Below are 17,760 nucleotides of genomic sequence, written 5' to 3' on the forward strand. Positions count from 1 at the left end.
TAGAATTTTCCACAGTTTATTGTGATCCACACTGTCAAAGGTTTTGGCATAGTCAATAGAGCAGAAATAGATGTTTTTCTGGAACTCTCTTGCTTTTTTGATGATACGGCGGATGTTGGCAATTTGATCTCTGGTTCCTCTAAATATGTGTGTATATGTATATTTATTTTTTCCTCTGATTTTATCTTTCAGTTTTTAATGTCACTTTTGTAAATACTTGTTAGAATTCATTACTTTGGTTGTACTGCTATAGAAAGATCTTTAATTTCCTGATGAATAATTTCCTTTGAATTAATTTAATTCAGTTACATTAATTTCATTTTGTGTAGTTTTGCAAGTTTGTGAAGTTACATAAAACAATACTTCATCACATTTAAATACGGATCTACTTCTCAAAAGTTTACAAAATTAGAAATAGAATCAAATGGAAAACCTGATAAGGAAAGATCATTTAAATTTAATTTGGAAAAAACTTCCAGATTCTGATATTTTTCCCTTAAAAATTCCAAGGGCAGAGCTAAATATGTCCCGCTCCTCCTGTTATAGTATGCTAGTAAGCTGCTTCAGTCATGTCCAACTCTGTGCGACCCCACTGACTGTAGCCCGCCAGGCTCTTCTGTCCATAGAATTCTCCAGGGAAGAATACTTCAGTGGGTTGATGTGCCTTCCTCCTATTATAGTATAATTGAGTATATATCGCCCTGCTGGAACCTCAGACTCTACCCGTAGGTATTTTGGTAACTTTGTAGGTTCCTTTCGAGAATTCAGAATCTACTTGTTTGGATGGAAAATTAAGAAACTCAATTGACTTTCGTGTAGATTAACATTTTAATCGCTTTTGAAACTTCCTCAGTATGGGACTTCAATGTCATTATTCAAAATTTACCTCAAATTTAAAGGAACCTCTATCTATCTATCGATCTATCATTTTTCTCTTCTTTTTGGCATAGGCAGGCACCCTGACTGCTGCCCTTGCCTCATGCTGTGTGCTTGTCCTGGATCACCGGAGCCCGGACCTGGCCTTGTGTTTGGCAGGGGGCGCGCGAGGTCCCGGAGCTGTCCAGCAGTTCCCGGCTAAGTTCTCCCCTGCTCTCTCCGCGCAGGGGAAGCTCTCCAGCGCCCCGCCCCGGGCAGGGAACCTCTCCTCCGGAGCTCCCACGGCTTCCCAGGCTCGCCACCAGTCTCCGCCCGTTTCTCCCTACTAACAGCCCCACCGCGGGAGTCTAGCTGCCTTAGTAGTCTTCCTCCGCAAACCTCCGAGAGGGATTCCCCTCTCTAGTCCGCGGGGCTGCGCTTCCCTCCTTTGCCTAAAGGGCGGGCGAGCGCGTCTCCATCTAGCCTCGCCTTCTGCAGTTGGGTAGTCCTTTCTCTTTCTCCGTCTGTCTTTCTAGACACGCGCCCAAAATTGAGGGGTGAGAGCACAATGACCGCCCATCAACTTAGCACCTTGAAATAAGATCTTTCGATCCCGAAGGAGCTTAGCGTAGCCGGAATCGGCGAGAGAGGGAGAACGCGGCGGAGGCTGTCGCGACTCCGGGGTCCGCTGGACGGGGCTTGGGGACCGAGAAGCCCGCGTGGGAGAGGGACGCGGGGCGCCGGGCCTCGCCCTCGGACTCCCTCCCTTCTCCTCTCCCCGCCTCCCCGACCCGCCCCTCCCTCGCCGAGGAGCAGTCTCTCCTCCGCGCGTCTCCCGGCGCTCTCTCCATTGTCTCTGCCTTTACAACAGGTTCGGGCGGCGGGGAAGACGGGCGGGTGCGGGGCCGCCCCAGTCCGGGCTTTCTTGGGGCGGCCTCCTTTCCTCCGGGAGTGTGCTCCTTCGGCCGCTTTGATTCGGCTCAAGAGCTAATTTCCCCGCGGAGCAGCCCCCGGCGAGGCCGACCCCTCCCTTCGGGCCCCGTCCCAACCCGCGCCTGCCTCCTGGGCTCTGCGTGTGGGAATGATGTGCGCATTGGAGGGTCTAAGTTCTTCACGTGCCTGGGGGGGTCCTCCCTTTTTTTTCTTAGCAACCAAATCGTACTAATCTTACTAATCAGTAAATCCAAGCCAGTGGCAGGAAAGACAAGCGATTTTTTTTTTTTTCCCGCTTGATTCCGAGAATCTCTTCGGTTTTTATTTTTAAAGAGGGAGACGATGGACTGAGCAGATCGGCACCATGGAGTCTCGGGTCTTACTGAGAACCTTCTGTTTGCTCTTCGGTCTCGGAGCAGGTGAGTGGCCGCAGAGCTGGGGTGGGAGAAGGGATGGCTCCCACCTCGGGGCAGCCCCAGCTGCCCGGGGAAGCCTCGCTTTCCCTCCACCTGAAGTAGGTCTGGGGTGGGAAGCTTGGAGTCGGGGGTGGGTTTGGATTTGGATTTTTTTTTTTTTAAATCCCTGTGCTTGTCTTGGAGACCGCAGGGCGGGTCACACCCCAAGTCTAGGGTCTGAGGGCCGAGGGGAACTTTGCCCCGAGCAGGGTTTAAAGTAGGTCACGGAAATGGGACTGGGTGCTCCGCTGTTTGAAGCTGGACTGCTGATCTCAGGTAAGGCTCTCCGCGGTGGCGGAGGGAGTCGCCTCTCTTCGTCAGTTTCCAATGTTGTCTCCAAGACGCGGTTCTTTGCTGCCCTAAAAGAAGAGGCTTGTATTCTGATGGAGCTTTTTCTTTCTTTTCTTCTCCCTTCCCCACTCCCACCAGTTTGGGGTCTTGGTGTAGACCCCTCCCTGCAGATTGACGTCTTAACGGAGTTAGAACTTGGGGAGTCCACGACCGGAGTGCGCCAGGTCCCCGGGCTGCACAATGGGACGAAAGCCTTTCTCTTTCAAGGTATGAGGAGCGTGCTCAGTCCCCAGCGCGGTTTCAGTTCGGATAACCGCGGGAGGAGCTGGCTTGGCCGCTGCTCCTAACTTCTGCTCTGCCTCATGGATGACAGTATCTGAGCGGAGACGAGGAGGGGTCAGTGGGAAATACACATATCTTCCACCTCTTTTTAAGTGGCTTGTTTCTCTCTTCTCCCGCCCCCTCCTTTTCCTTACTTTGTACTCTTGCCAGTCTAATAGATAGTTCCTTTAATTACTGTGCAGAAACTCCGATGGCAGATGGTTGATTCTGGAGTCTGGGGAACAATGAATTATAGCAAACACCTCATCTGGGTGAAATTGATTCAGGTAGGAAATAGGGTAGCTTAATCTTAGTTAAGACATTGCTCTCTGAAAGTTTCAGGTACATTGGTGCTCAGTTGTGGACGAATTTCTTTATGTGGGTAGCTTTGTGGGAAAATTAAATCTTTCAACAGTTTTAAGCACTGTATGTCACAAACAATATATTTAAGATTCCTCATTGAAAGATAATGATTCTTCTCCATCGATAACAAGAGAAAAGAAATAATATTCTCTTATTCTTTGTCTCTCTGTTAATTGTGTACTTAGGATTTTAAAACGTTTTTGTTGAAGTCAATGGACTGGCTATGCACGTGTCTGCATTTAAATTTACCCGTGTTAGGTAGTCAGAAGCAAACTCCAATGAATCAAGCCTTCAGCGTTGATTCACCAACACTTTTGAAGGTTTCTTGGTTTGTGGGGAGATGCTGTAACATGAGTATTCTAAAAGATAAACACATACAGAAAGAGTAGTTTCCCATATGGTGAAGTACAGATGAAGGTAAAAGATAAATGGAATTTGGTTTAACATATTTGATGGACTGACTAAAGCATCTTCTCCCCACCCCCCACCCCCCCCCCCCAGATTTTTCTTTTGTGATTTTGGTGCTGTGCCTTCAAAAACATGGCAACTCATAATTAATAAAGAGTTGGATATGCAAAATAAAACTTCTTCAGCAAATTACCACCAAGAAATAGGCATAAAATAAAACTTGAGTGTTGTTGTAGAGGTGTTGTTGCTCAGTATAGCCAGTATGTGTCACCATGGACAGTAACACCAAAGCTTACAGTTGGGAAGGGAGAAAACTGACCCATGTTGCATTTATTTAAAACAAGTTTACTCTTACAATATGTTAAATGTAATTTTCTCTTTTAATTATGGTGCACCCACTAAATGTTTTTATTATGACAGATATTTGTGATGATATTTTATTTACTTAAAAGTCTTTTTTTTTTTTTTTTTGGTGGGGAGTGTGTGTGTGACTTTGATATGAACCCTTTACAAACAGTGACCAAATCTAATAAAGGAAATAAGATTAGACTGTCAGCAAAATTCACAGAGTGGAATAAAGATGTTATTAGGGTTAAACTCCTGTTTTTTCTCTTTTTTCTCCCCCCACCTTTTTTTTCCAATCTCTGATTTTTCAGTCCCTGTGAACTGGAAACAAAATTATTTCAGGACTGCCAAATTGAGTAACGGAAGCTAAAGCGTCTGATAAATAAATGGCATTGAAGTGTCCTTAAAATTTCCAAAGGTCCTTTGAATTATATTGGTGTTCTTCTTGGCTTTCTCTGGAGAGTGTCTGAGCTGTCACAAATAGAAACCTTCAGGACTGTGCATTTTATGTTCTAATGCTAGACAATTTCTCAGAAATAGTAAGAAGGCACCAATATCTTTTTCTGGTTAATTTAAAAAAGAAATGTTATATGGCAAAACCAATACAGTATTGAAAAGTACAATAAAGTAAAAATAAAAATTTAATAAAAATAAAAATAAAAATAAAAATAAAAAAGAAATGTTAAAAAAATAAAAAAGAAATGTTTAGTATTCATTTTTATTTAAATTGTCAGTTGTTCAAGATAGGCATTGTGTTGCAAATGAGTTGCCCATAGTTACTATGTATCAGTGCAAACTGATGAGCTGCTTTTGTTTCTGTGTTGGTACCAAGACCAATATTTAGAAAGATTAAATGCCCAAGAAGCAAGGTTTTAAGAGATTTGGAGATGCAAAGTTTTATTTCTTGTCTAATTATCAACCTTATTTCATATAGCCAATCAATCAGCAAGTTGTTACTATTGGATGGGGACTTCCCAGGTGGCACAGTGGTAAAGGATCCGCCTGCTAAGGGTTTGATCCCTGGGCCGGGAAGATCTCCTGGAATGGGAAATGGCAACCCACTCCAGTATATTTGCCCAGACAGTTCCACAGACAGAGGAGTCTGGCAGGCTACAGGCCATGAGGTTGCAAAGAGTCTGACAGAACTGAGTGAGTGAGGTTGCACACATGCCCGTGTTCTCAGTAGGCTTATGTTACTAATATGTTTATTATGCTCTAATGATTTCTCTTATTCTCAGATTGAGCATTTAAAATTGACAGCAGGCGGGTGTTTGAGCCTGCTTGATAGTTCTGTATTGCCTTGGAAAGTTCTGTTCTCTGCAGTTAGAATGTGGAAACTGTTGTTAAGAAGTCAGTTCTGACTCCTGTTGCTTCAGTGGGATTTCATGAGTTTTAGAAAGACAAAAGCTTTCAGCCTCTAAAGACTTTATGGATTTGTTTTATAGTGAATTGAGGGTGCTGCAGATATTTTTGTATAGTTTGTAAAATGTCATAGCAGGAATAGTAACACATTACAAAACCTGTGAGATGCGCTCAGATTTCACGTAAACCTAGCAGTTAAGTTAGTTTGTGCTGTCAGATATGTTTTAAATAGATGGGAGAGATTTTTGAACCATCAGTTTTCTTCTGCAGTCATACTGTCTTTTGTCTCTTAGAAAGAAATCTCAGCATATAATTTCCCAATGACTTTCGCTTACTTAATATTTTGGTTACTTCATTCTTCTCTTTATTGGTTTTTAAGATGCTTGTAATTTGGTACTTTTCAAATCTAAATGCTTTTTGGTAAATTATCATGCAACTTATTATATATATAACAAAACAAAGAGAAATGTGTTTTAAAGTTATATCTGATCTTTATACAAAAGTTGTTTTGTTGTTGAAATTTGGTCTATAATTGTTTTGGAAATTGAAGTAATAAGATACTAAATTATGTCATGCATTGATACATGTGGCTTTTGATCTGTGCCAGTGATAATAATTTTCAAAAGAAACAGGTGAACAGGCAACAATTTGGAATTTGTATCAAGATCTTCCTTGTATTTCTAGCTGTAATCTGACTAAGCCACAAAAATATACTTATGTTTTTAACAAATGGAGGACTGGATGCTGAAGAATTCTGAAATGTTGAGGACTAGTACAATTATAAATAAAATTCTACCAACCTTGTTTAGAGTTGAGGGAATATGATTTTAGATCTTTGGTTTTAACATTTGCCCTGGCTGTGTTCCCAAACTAGATCATTTCCTCTTTGGTTTAATAAAATTTCTTCTGGGGTGTCCACAGATTTTTATAATACCATTAATCTCCACAAAATAAGTAGATAAGATAAAAGCATATTTCCCCCCTGCTTTGGTAATTTGAAAATAATTTTTTTAGTAATTATTTTTAAAGAACTTTAATATTTTGAAGGAAAAAAGTATCCCCAAGTCTATCCTGATGACAGTATTTGAAAATAAGAATGAAATTGGACATTTGGTGGTGGGTCATTGGCTTGATGAGGTGGTAGCAACTGCATAAGGAAAGTGAGTGGCAGTGAATATTTGTCTTCAGTAAATATCTGACCTGTCAGAGAGTATCTGTGGACTTAGAGACAGTGATCATTGGTGCTCCATTAGAACAGAATAGCACAGTGACTGAGAGACCAGTCACATGTGACTAAGGGCTAAGTGACTAGGCTTAAAAACCAGATAGAACAAATGGAATTCCATTATTTGTGTTTCTCTCATAAAGTTAATTTCTATGAGCTTCAGTACCCTCAGTTATAAAATTAATGTTGTTATGAAGAATTTTGTGTGCAGTTACTGTTCTGCTAGGTATTAGGCATATAATAAATGAAGTTAGAACTTTCATAATGCCTTCAAAGTAGTCATTAAACAAACAATTACACAGATAATAATTTAATCACTATTAAGATAAATGATATGAAGAAAAACTAAGGATGTAAGAGAATCTACATCTTGTTTAGGGAGTTTCAGGATCAGGGAAGCTCTTTGAAGAAGAATTACTTAAGCTGATAGCCAAAGGATACCTAAGAGTAGTCTGGGGAAGAGGAGCTGTGGGGATTCAGAAAGAAAGACTAACATGGGCAAAGGAGATAGCATGAGCAAAGATCTTTTCCTTGAATGAGCATAGTGTATTTGAGAAAACAGAAGAAACCCAGAGTGGTGGAAACCTAAGCATTGTGATATGAAATGAAGCTAATGAAGACAGCATGGATCAGGTTACACGGTACATCATATTCATATAAAAGAATTGAAAGTTTATCATTATGCAATATATATTGTGGCAGGGTTAATAATAGTCCCTCAGAGATGTTCATATCCTAGGAACCTGATTATATCTTGTGTTATTTGTCAAAGGGGAATTAAGGTTGCAAGTCAGCTGCCCTTAAGATAAGGAACTTTTCTTGGATGATCTAGGTAGACCTTGTGCAATCACAAAGGTCCTTTAAATGTGAAAGCAGAAGCTAAAATAGCCAGTGTTAGAGTGAGGCAAAGAATGACTAGACCTGGACATTGCTGGCTTCGAAGATAAAAATGGGCCACGAGCAAAGGAATGTGGGCAGTCTCCAGAATTTGGAAAATGTAAGAAAACAGATTTTCATTCAGTGTGTCCAGAAGGAATACAGCACAGCTGACGCCTTGATGTTAGCCCAGTAAGATTCCATTTATACTTCTGACCTCCAGAAATGTGAGATAATGAATTGGTGTTGATTTAAGCCACTAAGTTTGTGGTGATTTCTACAGCAGCAATAGGAAACTAACACAGGTTTTGATAAATGGAAGTGGGAGATCTATAAGAAGTAAAACCGTAGAAGTGGCTTTGAAATTGTGCAATAGGCACACGCTGGAAGAATTTTGAGAAGCATGATAGAAAAAAAGGCTAGATTCCTTTTAATAGATTGTTAGTAGAAATAGGGATGTTGGTGGTTCTACTAGTGAGGACTCAGAAAAAGATGGAAGAACATGGTAGAGAAAACCCACATCATCTCAGAGGATACCTGAACTGTCATGAACAGATTATTTGTAGAGATATGGGCAATAAAGGCAGTGCTAGTGAGGGCTCAGAAATCAGGAACATGTTACTGGAAACTAGAGGAAAGGATATCCTTGTTAGATAGTGGCAGAAAACTGAGTTGAATTCTGCTCTACTGTTATGTGAAAAGTCAAACTTGTAAACATGAATTTAGATATTTAGCTGAGATAATATATATGCAGAGGTGCAGCCTGGCTTTTTCTTGCTGCTTATAGTAAAATGTGAAAGGAGAAAGATAGATTGAGGGAAGAACTGTTAAGCAAAAAGGAACCAGAACTTTACATTTGAGAAATTTGTAGCCTATTCAGATTGCAAAATATGCTGAAATTAGGAGATTTGCTGGCAGGAAAGCCTCTTTTGGAAAGAAAGCTGATAGTGTGACCTAAAAACATCTTGGTAGTGCCTCAGAAGTAAAGCCAAAGTATTCAGTTCCAAAGAGGGCTCTTTAAAGAAATTGAACATGTGACATGAATTCCCTCATACATCTCAGTGGTAGCCCATAATAGAGATAAATCTATCCAAGAGGTGTTTGTGCAGGAACCTCTTTCTGTTGGAATAAATCTCAATGACATATATGGGAAATGCACAAGGTTCTTAAGAAGATCATACCAGCAATAACACTTCTGGCCTGAATGGGGAAGTGAGAGGATTTAATGAAAGAAGGTTGTTGGACCCCCTGAATTCTACAACTAAGATACAGGCTGATTAAACTGCTCAGCTGTAAACATGTGCTACCTTTCGTGGGCAGAACTGAGACCCCAAAGACAAAACTTATAGCCCAGTGGATTATTCTCAGACCTTGAAACCAGATGCAGTTTACTTGGCTGGATTTCAAAATTGCATGGGTCTCATGTCTAAATTTTTTAACTTGCATTTTCTCCCTTTTTGAATGGGAGTGTCAATAACTGTTATCCCCTTTCTATCTCACCATTGAATTTTGGGAGGAGATAACTTGTTTCTTTAGTTTCACAGTTTCACAGATGATAGGAATTGTGTCTCAGGATGGATAATATCCAAAGCCTCATTTTTACCTGATTTAGATGGTGAGATTTGGAGCTTTCGAATTGGTAAGATTTAGACCAGATTTTAAACTTTGAGTTGATATTCTAAAGGCTTGCCTGAGTCTTTTGGGGGTTTGGGATAAGTAAATGCGGTTTCATTAGGGATGGACAGGTTGTCCATCTAAAGGACAGCTTGTGGTAGGCTGGATAATGATCCTCCAACTGTCTATGTACTAGATCCTTAGAACATGTGAATATGTTATGTTACATGGAGGGATTAAGGTTGGCAAAGGAATTAAGGTTCATAATCAGTGGACTTTAAGATATGGGCATTTTCCTGGGTTATCTGGGTGAGCCTCATGTAATCACTCAGGGGGTTGCCCACCGGGTCCTGGAGGGGGTTCCCACCACGACAGTACGCTGGGCCATGGCCATGGAGGAGGGATGTAGAAGAGTCGGTGTGGTGCAATGGGAGAAAGACTCGATTGACCATTGCTGACTCTGAAGTTGGAATGTGGTCCTAAGCCGAGGAACGTGGGCAGTTTCTAGAAGCTACAAAAAGCAAGGAAATGGATTATCCCCTAGAACCTCCAGGAGGAACATAGCCTCACAGACACCTCGGTTTTAGCCTAGTGAGATTCATTTTGGACTTCTGAACCTCTAAAACTGTGAGGTAATAAATTTTCATTGATTTAGCCATGAGATTTGTGGGGATTTGTTACAGCAGCAATAGGAAAGTGATGTATATGTTAAACATTTATTTTGTAACTGAATTAAACTTTCTTTTGAGCCTGTCTTGAACTGTGCATGAGAATATATTTGTGCAATGACTGGAAATTTGAAGTAGCCAGTTAAAGTTAACTTAGTCGTTTGGGACTTAAAAGTGTAAGTATAAAGTCAGAGTCTTTATACTAAATTATTAGTCTTTAAGGGATTCTCTCCATCACTTAATTATGAGTTCATTCTCAACAAACAGTAAAATCAAGTGATGTTTTTTTTTTTTTTTTTGTATTTCTTTTTCAAAAATATATCCTTCCTCCCCACAACAGGTCAATCCAGAGGTTGAGAGGGAAAATAGAAAGCATGCCTATTTTGGAAGTAGAATGGATAGCACTTAGCATGGTGTTTGGCACCCTGTGAGTGTGGTCCTCAGAACTACGGACTACAAGAATAACTAGAGTTTTCCTATTGAAAGTGCCAGGGATCTCTGTAGGATGCTAACTTGGGAGGAGCTGGAGCAATCTTGACAGACTTTGACAGGTGAATGATCTTTTCTTTTTTTTTTAGCTGAGCCAGAATCCCCATGGCAGAGGAGCCTGGTGCGCTATAGTCCATGGGGTTGCAGAGAGTTGGACACAACTAAGCAACTAAGCACACACACGGCTTATGGGATCCTAGTTCCCTGACCAGGGATTGATCCTATGCCCCTGCAATGGAAGCATGGAGTCCTAACCATTGGACCACCAGGGTTGTGGCGTGAATCTTCAAAAATAGCTGAAGTGAAGGGCATTTCTTTGGCTTTATTCCGTCTCCCACTGGCTCCTTCACCTCATGCTGGTTCCAGACCCCATTCTTGCAGACACTTATTTTTGGGGGGTGATTTTCTGTCTGTAATTCAAATAATTATCTGTCAACATGGTAACTGATAACTTAGGTAATAGATATTAAGGCCTTATTAAGGTGTGATATGTCTCCTATTGATTTTCAACTTAATTGATTCATTAATTCAACTTAACAAATATTTATTTCACTGCTACTATGTATAAAGAAGCCATAAAGTGTATTAGAGGAAGAAAGATGTCTACATGAGTCAGTGCAGGAGGCAGAGTAGGAACTAAAACTTAATTGTAAATAGTGAAAAGAAAATTTGGAACCGTAGCGTAAAGAGGGTAGAGCTCTGAAAATTATTTGTCCTAGTCTATTGTTGATGAAATGTAGATAATCATTTAACTATGAGCCAATTATAAGAACAAATAGAATAAAGCCAAGTATTGGGGTTTTGTGTGTTTTGTTTGTTTGCTTATTTTTGCAAAAATACCTAAGGACTGTCTCTTAACCTTCTCATGAGAAATCTTTCAGTTTGAGGTATTTATTATGTTGGTCAAATTTTTATTTTTCATGTTAAAAATTTATCTGTCTGTGTCAGATCATCAAAAGCTAGTGCCTTTGAGTCATGTAAGCATTTCTCTTACATTGTTTTTACTGACTTTATGAAACTTTTCAACTTTTGCTAGGCTTCCGTTTAGAATTGACATGGAAGAGAGAGATGCCAATCATATGTGGAAACATTTTATAAGCAAATAGTTTATTGGGGGATATTTTTGTTATGGTAACTTTTGTGTTGCATTTATTGAAACTCATTGGTGGACTATCGTAATGAGAAAGAAGTAGCGAGAGAGCTGATGGGAAGAAAAGCACTGCTTTTCCCTTTCTCCTTAAGGCTGCTGCCAGGAGCTGGACATGGGCACTTGGACAAGTATTTGCTGAGATGTTCTTGACGGGAACCCTCCTGACAGTCTTCATTCTGGGAAGGGATAGGGAGCCCAGACAACCACGTGCCTCTCCCTTCAAAGGAAAAATGTGGAAGGAAGACAACAAGTCAGTGCTCAGAAGGTCACACTTTGCTTGTCTAGCAAAGGGAAGAAACTATGGAGGCAATTCCAAGTTCATATTGATATGCCATAGCAGTTTCTAGTAGTCAGGAACATAGACTCCAGAGCTAGATATCGCAAGGGCAAATCTTGGTTCCTGTGTTGCTAGTGTGAACTTTAACTTGCTACTTATCTCTACTTCCGTTGAGATAATGACGGTACTATTTCTTAGAGTTGATGTGTAAATTATATCAATAAATATACGTAATTTATTTGGTAATGCATGGCATTTACCAAACATTCAATACTCATATATTGTTTTTATTTTGGAATCAGCTTAGCAGCAGGTCAGTCTCCCTTGGATTGTTTTAGGGGCTGCCTGGTAGGAAAGCTGGGTTTTGTGGAGAAACTAAGGTAAGGTGACTTGCCGTGTGATGTGGGGATGAAGGTGAAGGTAAACTGGAGTCGGGGAGAAACTGGCCCTGCAGCAGCTCCTGTTCTGTTTTTTCTGTCTGGGCTTTATTGGGGTGAAGAGGACATGCTGATTTGGGTAGAGAGAGATGGAAACAATGGGTCCGTTTGTAGAGGAAGGAGTATAATCTGCCCTGTTGTACACTTTTCAGAAGTCGGGGTGGGGCATAGAGTAAATCAACAAAAGATTCAGAATATAGTTCCTCTATAGTCACCGCAACACACATTGCTTTTTAAGTGTGTTAAAAGTCTAGCTTAGATTTTGAGTCTCATATATACAGAGGATGAGATGGTTGGATGGCATCATTGACGCGATGGACATGAGTTTGAGTAGGCTCAGGAGTTGGTGATGGACAGGGAAGCCTGGCATGCTGCAGTCCATAGGGTTGCAAAGAGTTGGACACGACTGAGTGACTGACCTGAACTGAACTGAGTCGTATATAGATTTTGAGTCACAACCCATTTTTTTTTTGCCTGTCTCTGTCTGGGTAACCTTGTCCTTCCTTGGCAAAGTACAGATTTGGTCTGTTGGTGGGAGCTGGTGATAGAGGGTAAGATTCTGTGGAACCTTGAATGGTGGTTGCAGGGCCAGTGTAATGTGGGCAAGACCCTTGGGTGGCCCTGCGGGTCCTTTATGGATTAGAGTCACTTTTCCTACATTTCCTGCTACATCTTTGACTTCTCTTGAACATATCTTACTGGAATGATTGTTTCTCCCCATAGCCTCTCTGCTAATTTTCATTCCAGTGTCACTGGGACTCTGATCTTAAGTAATTTACTGTCTTGTTTCCCTACTGAGACAATAAGTTCCCCAGGAAAAGGATCATGCCCTATAGTTTTCCTGGTCACTAACAACTCTGCCAGTTCCCTTCCCTGGATGGTTCTTTCTCTTTCTTTTTTCCTGGTGAACTTTTATATATTTTTCAGGACTCGGCTAAGCTACTAACCTTTCCTTTGGTGAAACTGTTGTTTCTTCTGTGCCGTCTTAGCTTTCTCTACTAAAACAACCACCTCACTGTATTATAGCCAGGTATTTTTCTTAATATAAAAACTCGGACCACTTCTATTTTCCTTGCTGCTACTTCCCGGGTCCACACCATTGCCTTCTCTCACCTGGATGATTGTAGTAGCCTCCTAAGTGGTCTTCCTGTTTACACTCTTGCTTCCTCTCAGTGTGTTTTCAGCATAGTTGCTAGAATGATCCTTTCAGAACATAGTTCACATCACGTCACTGCTTTGCTCCAAACATTTAATAGTTCTCCACTTCAGTCAAAGGTAAAGTTCTTATTATGCCCTGCAAAGACCTACATGAACACTCCTGCCCTGCCCTGTTACTCTCTGGCCTGCTGTTCTCCCCCCTTGCTCTTGGCCTTAACTCTACTGGCCTCCTTGATGTTCCTTAAACAGGCCCGGCACTCTCGTGGCTCAGGGCCTTTGCACTGGCTGTTTATTCTGCCCGGAATCCTCCTCTCCCAGATATCTAAATGTTTTCCCCCTTGTTTCAAATATTTTATCAACTATCAATTTGTTAATAAGGCCTACTCTGAATGCTGAGTAAACTTTCAACTTGTCTTCTACCCCACAAGTATTCTTGATATACTTTAGTCTGATCTGTTAGTTTTTATAACATTTATCATCTAGAATCATGAGTAATTCAATTATCATATTAGTTGTTTATTCTCCCTCTTCCCTCTAAAGAGTAAGCTTCCTAAGAGCTGGGCTTTGGGAATATTTTATTCACTAGTAGATCAGTCAAGTGTCTACCATATAGTAGGAACTCCATAAATAATTGTCACATGAATCTCCTTGCTGACTAGTCTGCGATCTCCTGAGGCTTGGAACTCTACCTCATTCCTTCTTGTGGCCTCATGGTCTATTGTGGTGGCAAATACAATGTGCTCAGTAAACCATCAGTAAGTGAATATTTGTAGTGTTGAACTGAGTCCATTTGGTCATGACAGATCTGGTTGTTTTTGTGTGATGTTTTCTGTTTTATATTTATGTAACTTTAAAGAAGGCTGAAGAGCTCTTCTACTAAATCAAAACACTTCTATTCTCCAGTCATAAGAAAAGGCAAGAGGTTTGAGATGAATTGAAAAAGCGAGTTCTCCTTAACTTAGTCTCTGAATTATTCTGAGATGGCTCTTCTCCACCCCAAGATGAAGCGTGCCACAGGGAAAACAGCAGCATGGTGAGGAACCTGAACGTCATGAATACTTCTTGACAATGAGAGTTTACAATTTTAGTTCAATATGTTGTGAATTCACCGTTTAGCAGAGACACTCATATTCATAGGAACGCACTAAGGAAGATTTCCAAGACAGGACTGATTTGGGCTGTCTGTGCTGTGGTGCTTCTCCACTGCTGTAAATGAACCAAACTGGAGTCCTGCCCAGAGGACAGCAACCAGAGAGCTGAGAGGTTTGGAAACCATGGCAGATGAGGAACAGATGAAAGAACCTGGGAATTTTAGCCTGGAGAATAAAAGACTGTAGGTGTGACCCTGTATTTTAGATATTTGAAGGGTCGTCATGTAAGGGAGGACTTAGATTTATTTTGTGCTGTTCTGGAGCAAAATTTTAGCCTGGAGAATAAAAGACAGTGTACATATGACCTATGTTTTAGATATTTGAAGACTAGTCATATATGGGAGATCTGAGATTTATTTTGTACTGTTCCAGAACAGTGATTCTTAAGCATTAGTCTGATGATCAATGGTTAATTAATTACCTTGTTAGAAATATTCTCAGACCTTCCTAAACCAAGTTTGTATCTCTGGGGTTGAATCCTAGGAATCTACATTTTCAAAAAGCTTCCTGTGATTCTAATGTTCAGCCAAATTTGTGAACCATTGTCTAAGCTGTCTAGTAGAGCAGACACTGGCCACTTGTGGCTCATAAGTATTTGAAATGTGCCTGATACAGACTGAGATGCAGTGGAAGTATCAAAATATACTTGGAGTTCTGAAGGCAATCTATAAAATTGCAATATTTTAATATTGATTATATGTTGAAATGATATTTTGATTATTATGTTATTAAAATTAAAATGATGTGTTTCTTTTACATTTTTAGTGCAGCTATAAAAACAAATTTATTTATGTGACTCACATTTGTGGCTCTCATACTTCTTATACTGGGGAGAACTGTTATAGAGGACAAAACTAGGATCTGCAAAGAAAGTTAGGAAGAGACAAATTTTGAGTTGACATAAGGAAAGCATTTTCAACATATAAATTCAAAAATTAAGAGACTTATTTTAAGCAATATTTGTCCATCGATGATCCATTCATTCATCCAATAAACATGCTTCTAATAATATTCAAATAGAGATTAAATGACCTGTATCAAGGAAAATATTTCAATGGGGGAGGGGTGGGGATTAGGCTAAATGATTTCTAATGTTACTTTGGTTCCAAATGAATGTGAATTATTGTCTTTTCTCTGTTAATTAACTTTTCTTTTTATTGTAAGCACGGGTATCCAGGACATCTTCTTTTTCATCTCTCTGACAATATGTGGCTCTCTCTTCAAAACAGTTCCCTTTTAAAAAGCATCTTGGATTGTTCTAATACTCTGAAGTTTGCTATCTTGTCATTGACTACTGTGTTCTGCATTGTGTATCTCTTTTATAAATATTCCTTCTTTTTAAAAATTGAAATATAGTTGATTTCAATGCTGTGTTAATTCTGCTATACATCTAAGTGATTCAGTTAAGCATATGTACATTCTTTTAATATTCCTGCCATTATGGTTTATCACAAGGTATGGAATATAGTTCCCTGTGTTATACAGTAGGACCTTGTTTGTCCATTCTGTGTATAATGGCTTGTGTCTGCTAACCCCAGAATCCCAGTCCACTCCTCCTTCCTCCCCCCTGCCCTGCCACCCTTTGAGTCTGTTCTTTACGCCTTTGAGTCTGTTTCTGTTTCATAGATGGGTTCATTTGTGTCATATAAATATTCTTTCTTAATAAAGTGGTCCACTTTAGTTCTTCCATACATGGTGTTTAGTTTTTAATCTTTTTGCTTGTCTATTTAAATGGAGAATCCCCTAGGCAAACAGTATGTCTAATTCTATGTTCTTATAGTTTAACACATTGTACTGATGGACCATTAAATGTCCCAGAAAAAGTGCCAAATAGATTAAGTATTTCAGAGCAGAACATAACCTATATTTTTAGAACTAATTTAAATTTCTGGCAGTAATTGGTAGCTGAACATCCTCATTTTGAGTTGTGTGTGTTGACATATACTTGTAACAGAGCAGAGTTCTTCCTGGAGACTGACAGATTGTTTTTTTTTTTAAAAAAAAGGCACGTAAAAATGGTTGCTGTGTGCTACCAATGAGAGGCAGTACTCCTAGTAACTGAATGTTAAACCTGGATGTTTCCTGTGAGCCTGTCGATTTTGGAGGCGGACATGTCATTCACTGATATGCTTTGTTATTTCTTTCTACGTTTCATGAAATTGCTAGTTATACTATAAATACAGATTTATTTAAGTGTATGACTAATCCTGAGAAGCAGCTTATTTTATGGTACTATCATTCATATATTTGTTCTTCCTTCTGAGACATTTTCAAAAGTTGGGTTAATATATATTAATGTTACTGCTTTTGTTTATACTGCCTATCCTCTGATGTTGAGTGAATTTATATAGGATATTTAGTAGAAAATTCAAACATCTCAGAAAAGCACTGTGACTCTAGGCTTTCTGATTTTGCCTTTTAAGAGAAAACAGATTTTTCTTACAGGAGAAGAAACATCATACTTCCAAGTAAAAGGGAAATATGCTTTAAGATGTCTCAAAAGTGGAATTGTTTAATCCAAATTTGAGACCAAAGAATGCACACTTGGGGTTGTCGGGGGTTTTAGGACACTTTTGTTTTATTATTATTCTAAAAGAAAACACACAGACATGACTTTACCAAATTTCTTTAACTTAAAATTCAAGGTTCAGAAATTGGAACTCATTTTAATTGGACTTTTAACATTTCAAACTCAAATGTAATTTGCCTTTACCATAACCCGTACCAAATCCTTCTTGAAGTCCATCACTAATTTCTATGATGAACAATAATCCTGAAAAGATAGGACGTTGTTTTAAATTATGATTATCATAGGCAATTATGGGTTAAAATTAAGAAATATTTGAGGCTGAAATGAATTGGTGATAAGCACTTGAGTTGAAGATGACGTATGGGAATTTCTGAAAAATCAAGCCTATAAAGGGGACAAAAACACAGAATAGATGTGTATTTATTGCCACTCACCTTGAAAACACTGACTATGATGCAGAGGTCAATTTTTTTTCAAGTTGCTGCAAAAATTTCATTATCCTTATCATAGGCACCTCTCTACAACAAAGTATCTCATAGTCCATTTCATCCCTTTGCTGCTGTGGGTACACTTTTAATAACTGAGTTCCATTTCTGGCGAAAATAGTGTAATTTGAATTGTTCTTTGATAACACACATCCAAATTAGAATATGTTTCAGAGACTAATGGAAAAAAATGAGTGTTGACTCTGTGAATCATTGACCAAGCAGGAAACTGTTGAGTGGGAGAGAACCTACCTATTTAATGACGATTACTTTTTGTTATTTTGGTCAGCAAATTAGTGAAGTTCGAGGGCAAAGTTGGGAAAAGGCCAGATATTTTGTGGAAAGTTGCAGGCTCAGTCTTGTTTCT

The 17,760-nt window shown here is 39.6% G+C and overlaps 1 protein-coding gene across 1 annotated transcript in view; it reads left to right on the top strand.

The window, feature by feature from the left end:
• The first annotated feature begins 1,294 nt into the window (after positions 1-1,294).
• NELL2 (neural EGFL like 2) overlaps positions 1,295-17,760 on the top strand; it is a 388,326-nt gene continuing 371,860 nt past the window's right edge. The window contains exons 1-3 of the mRNA XM_068970314.1: positions 1,295-1,412; positions 2,122-2,207; positions 2,673-2,801. Of these exons, the coding sequence (XP_068826415.1) occupies positions 2,153-2,207; positions 2,673-2,801 (184 nt within the window). The 5' untranslated portion in view covers positions 1,295-1,412; positions 2,122-2,152. The remainder of the gene's footprint in view (positions 1,413-2,121; positions 2,208-2,672; positions 2,802-17,760) is intronic.

The sequence above is a fragment of the Capricornis sumatraensis genome, chromosome 4 (genome assembly GCF_032405125.1).
Source record: "Capricornis sumatraensis isolate serow.1 chromosome 4, serow.2, whole genome shotgun sequence".
Taxonomy (NCBI): Eukaryota; Metazoa; Chordata; class Mammalia; order Artiodactyla; family Bovidae; genus Capricornis; species Capricornis sumatraensis.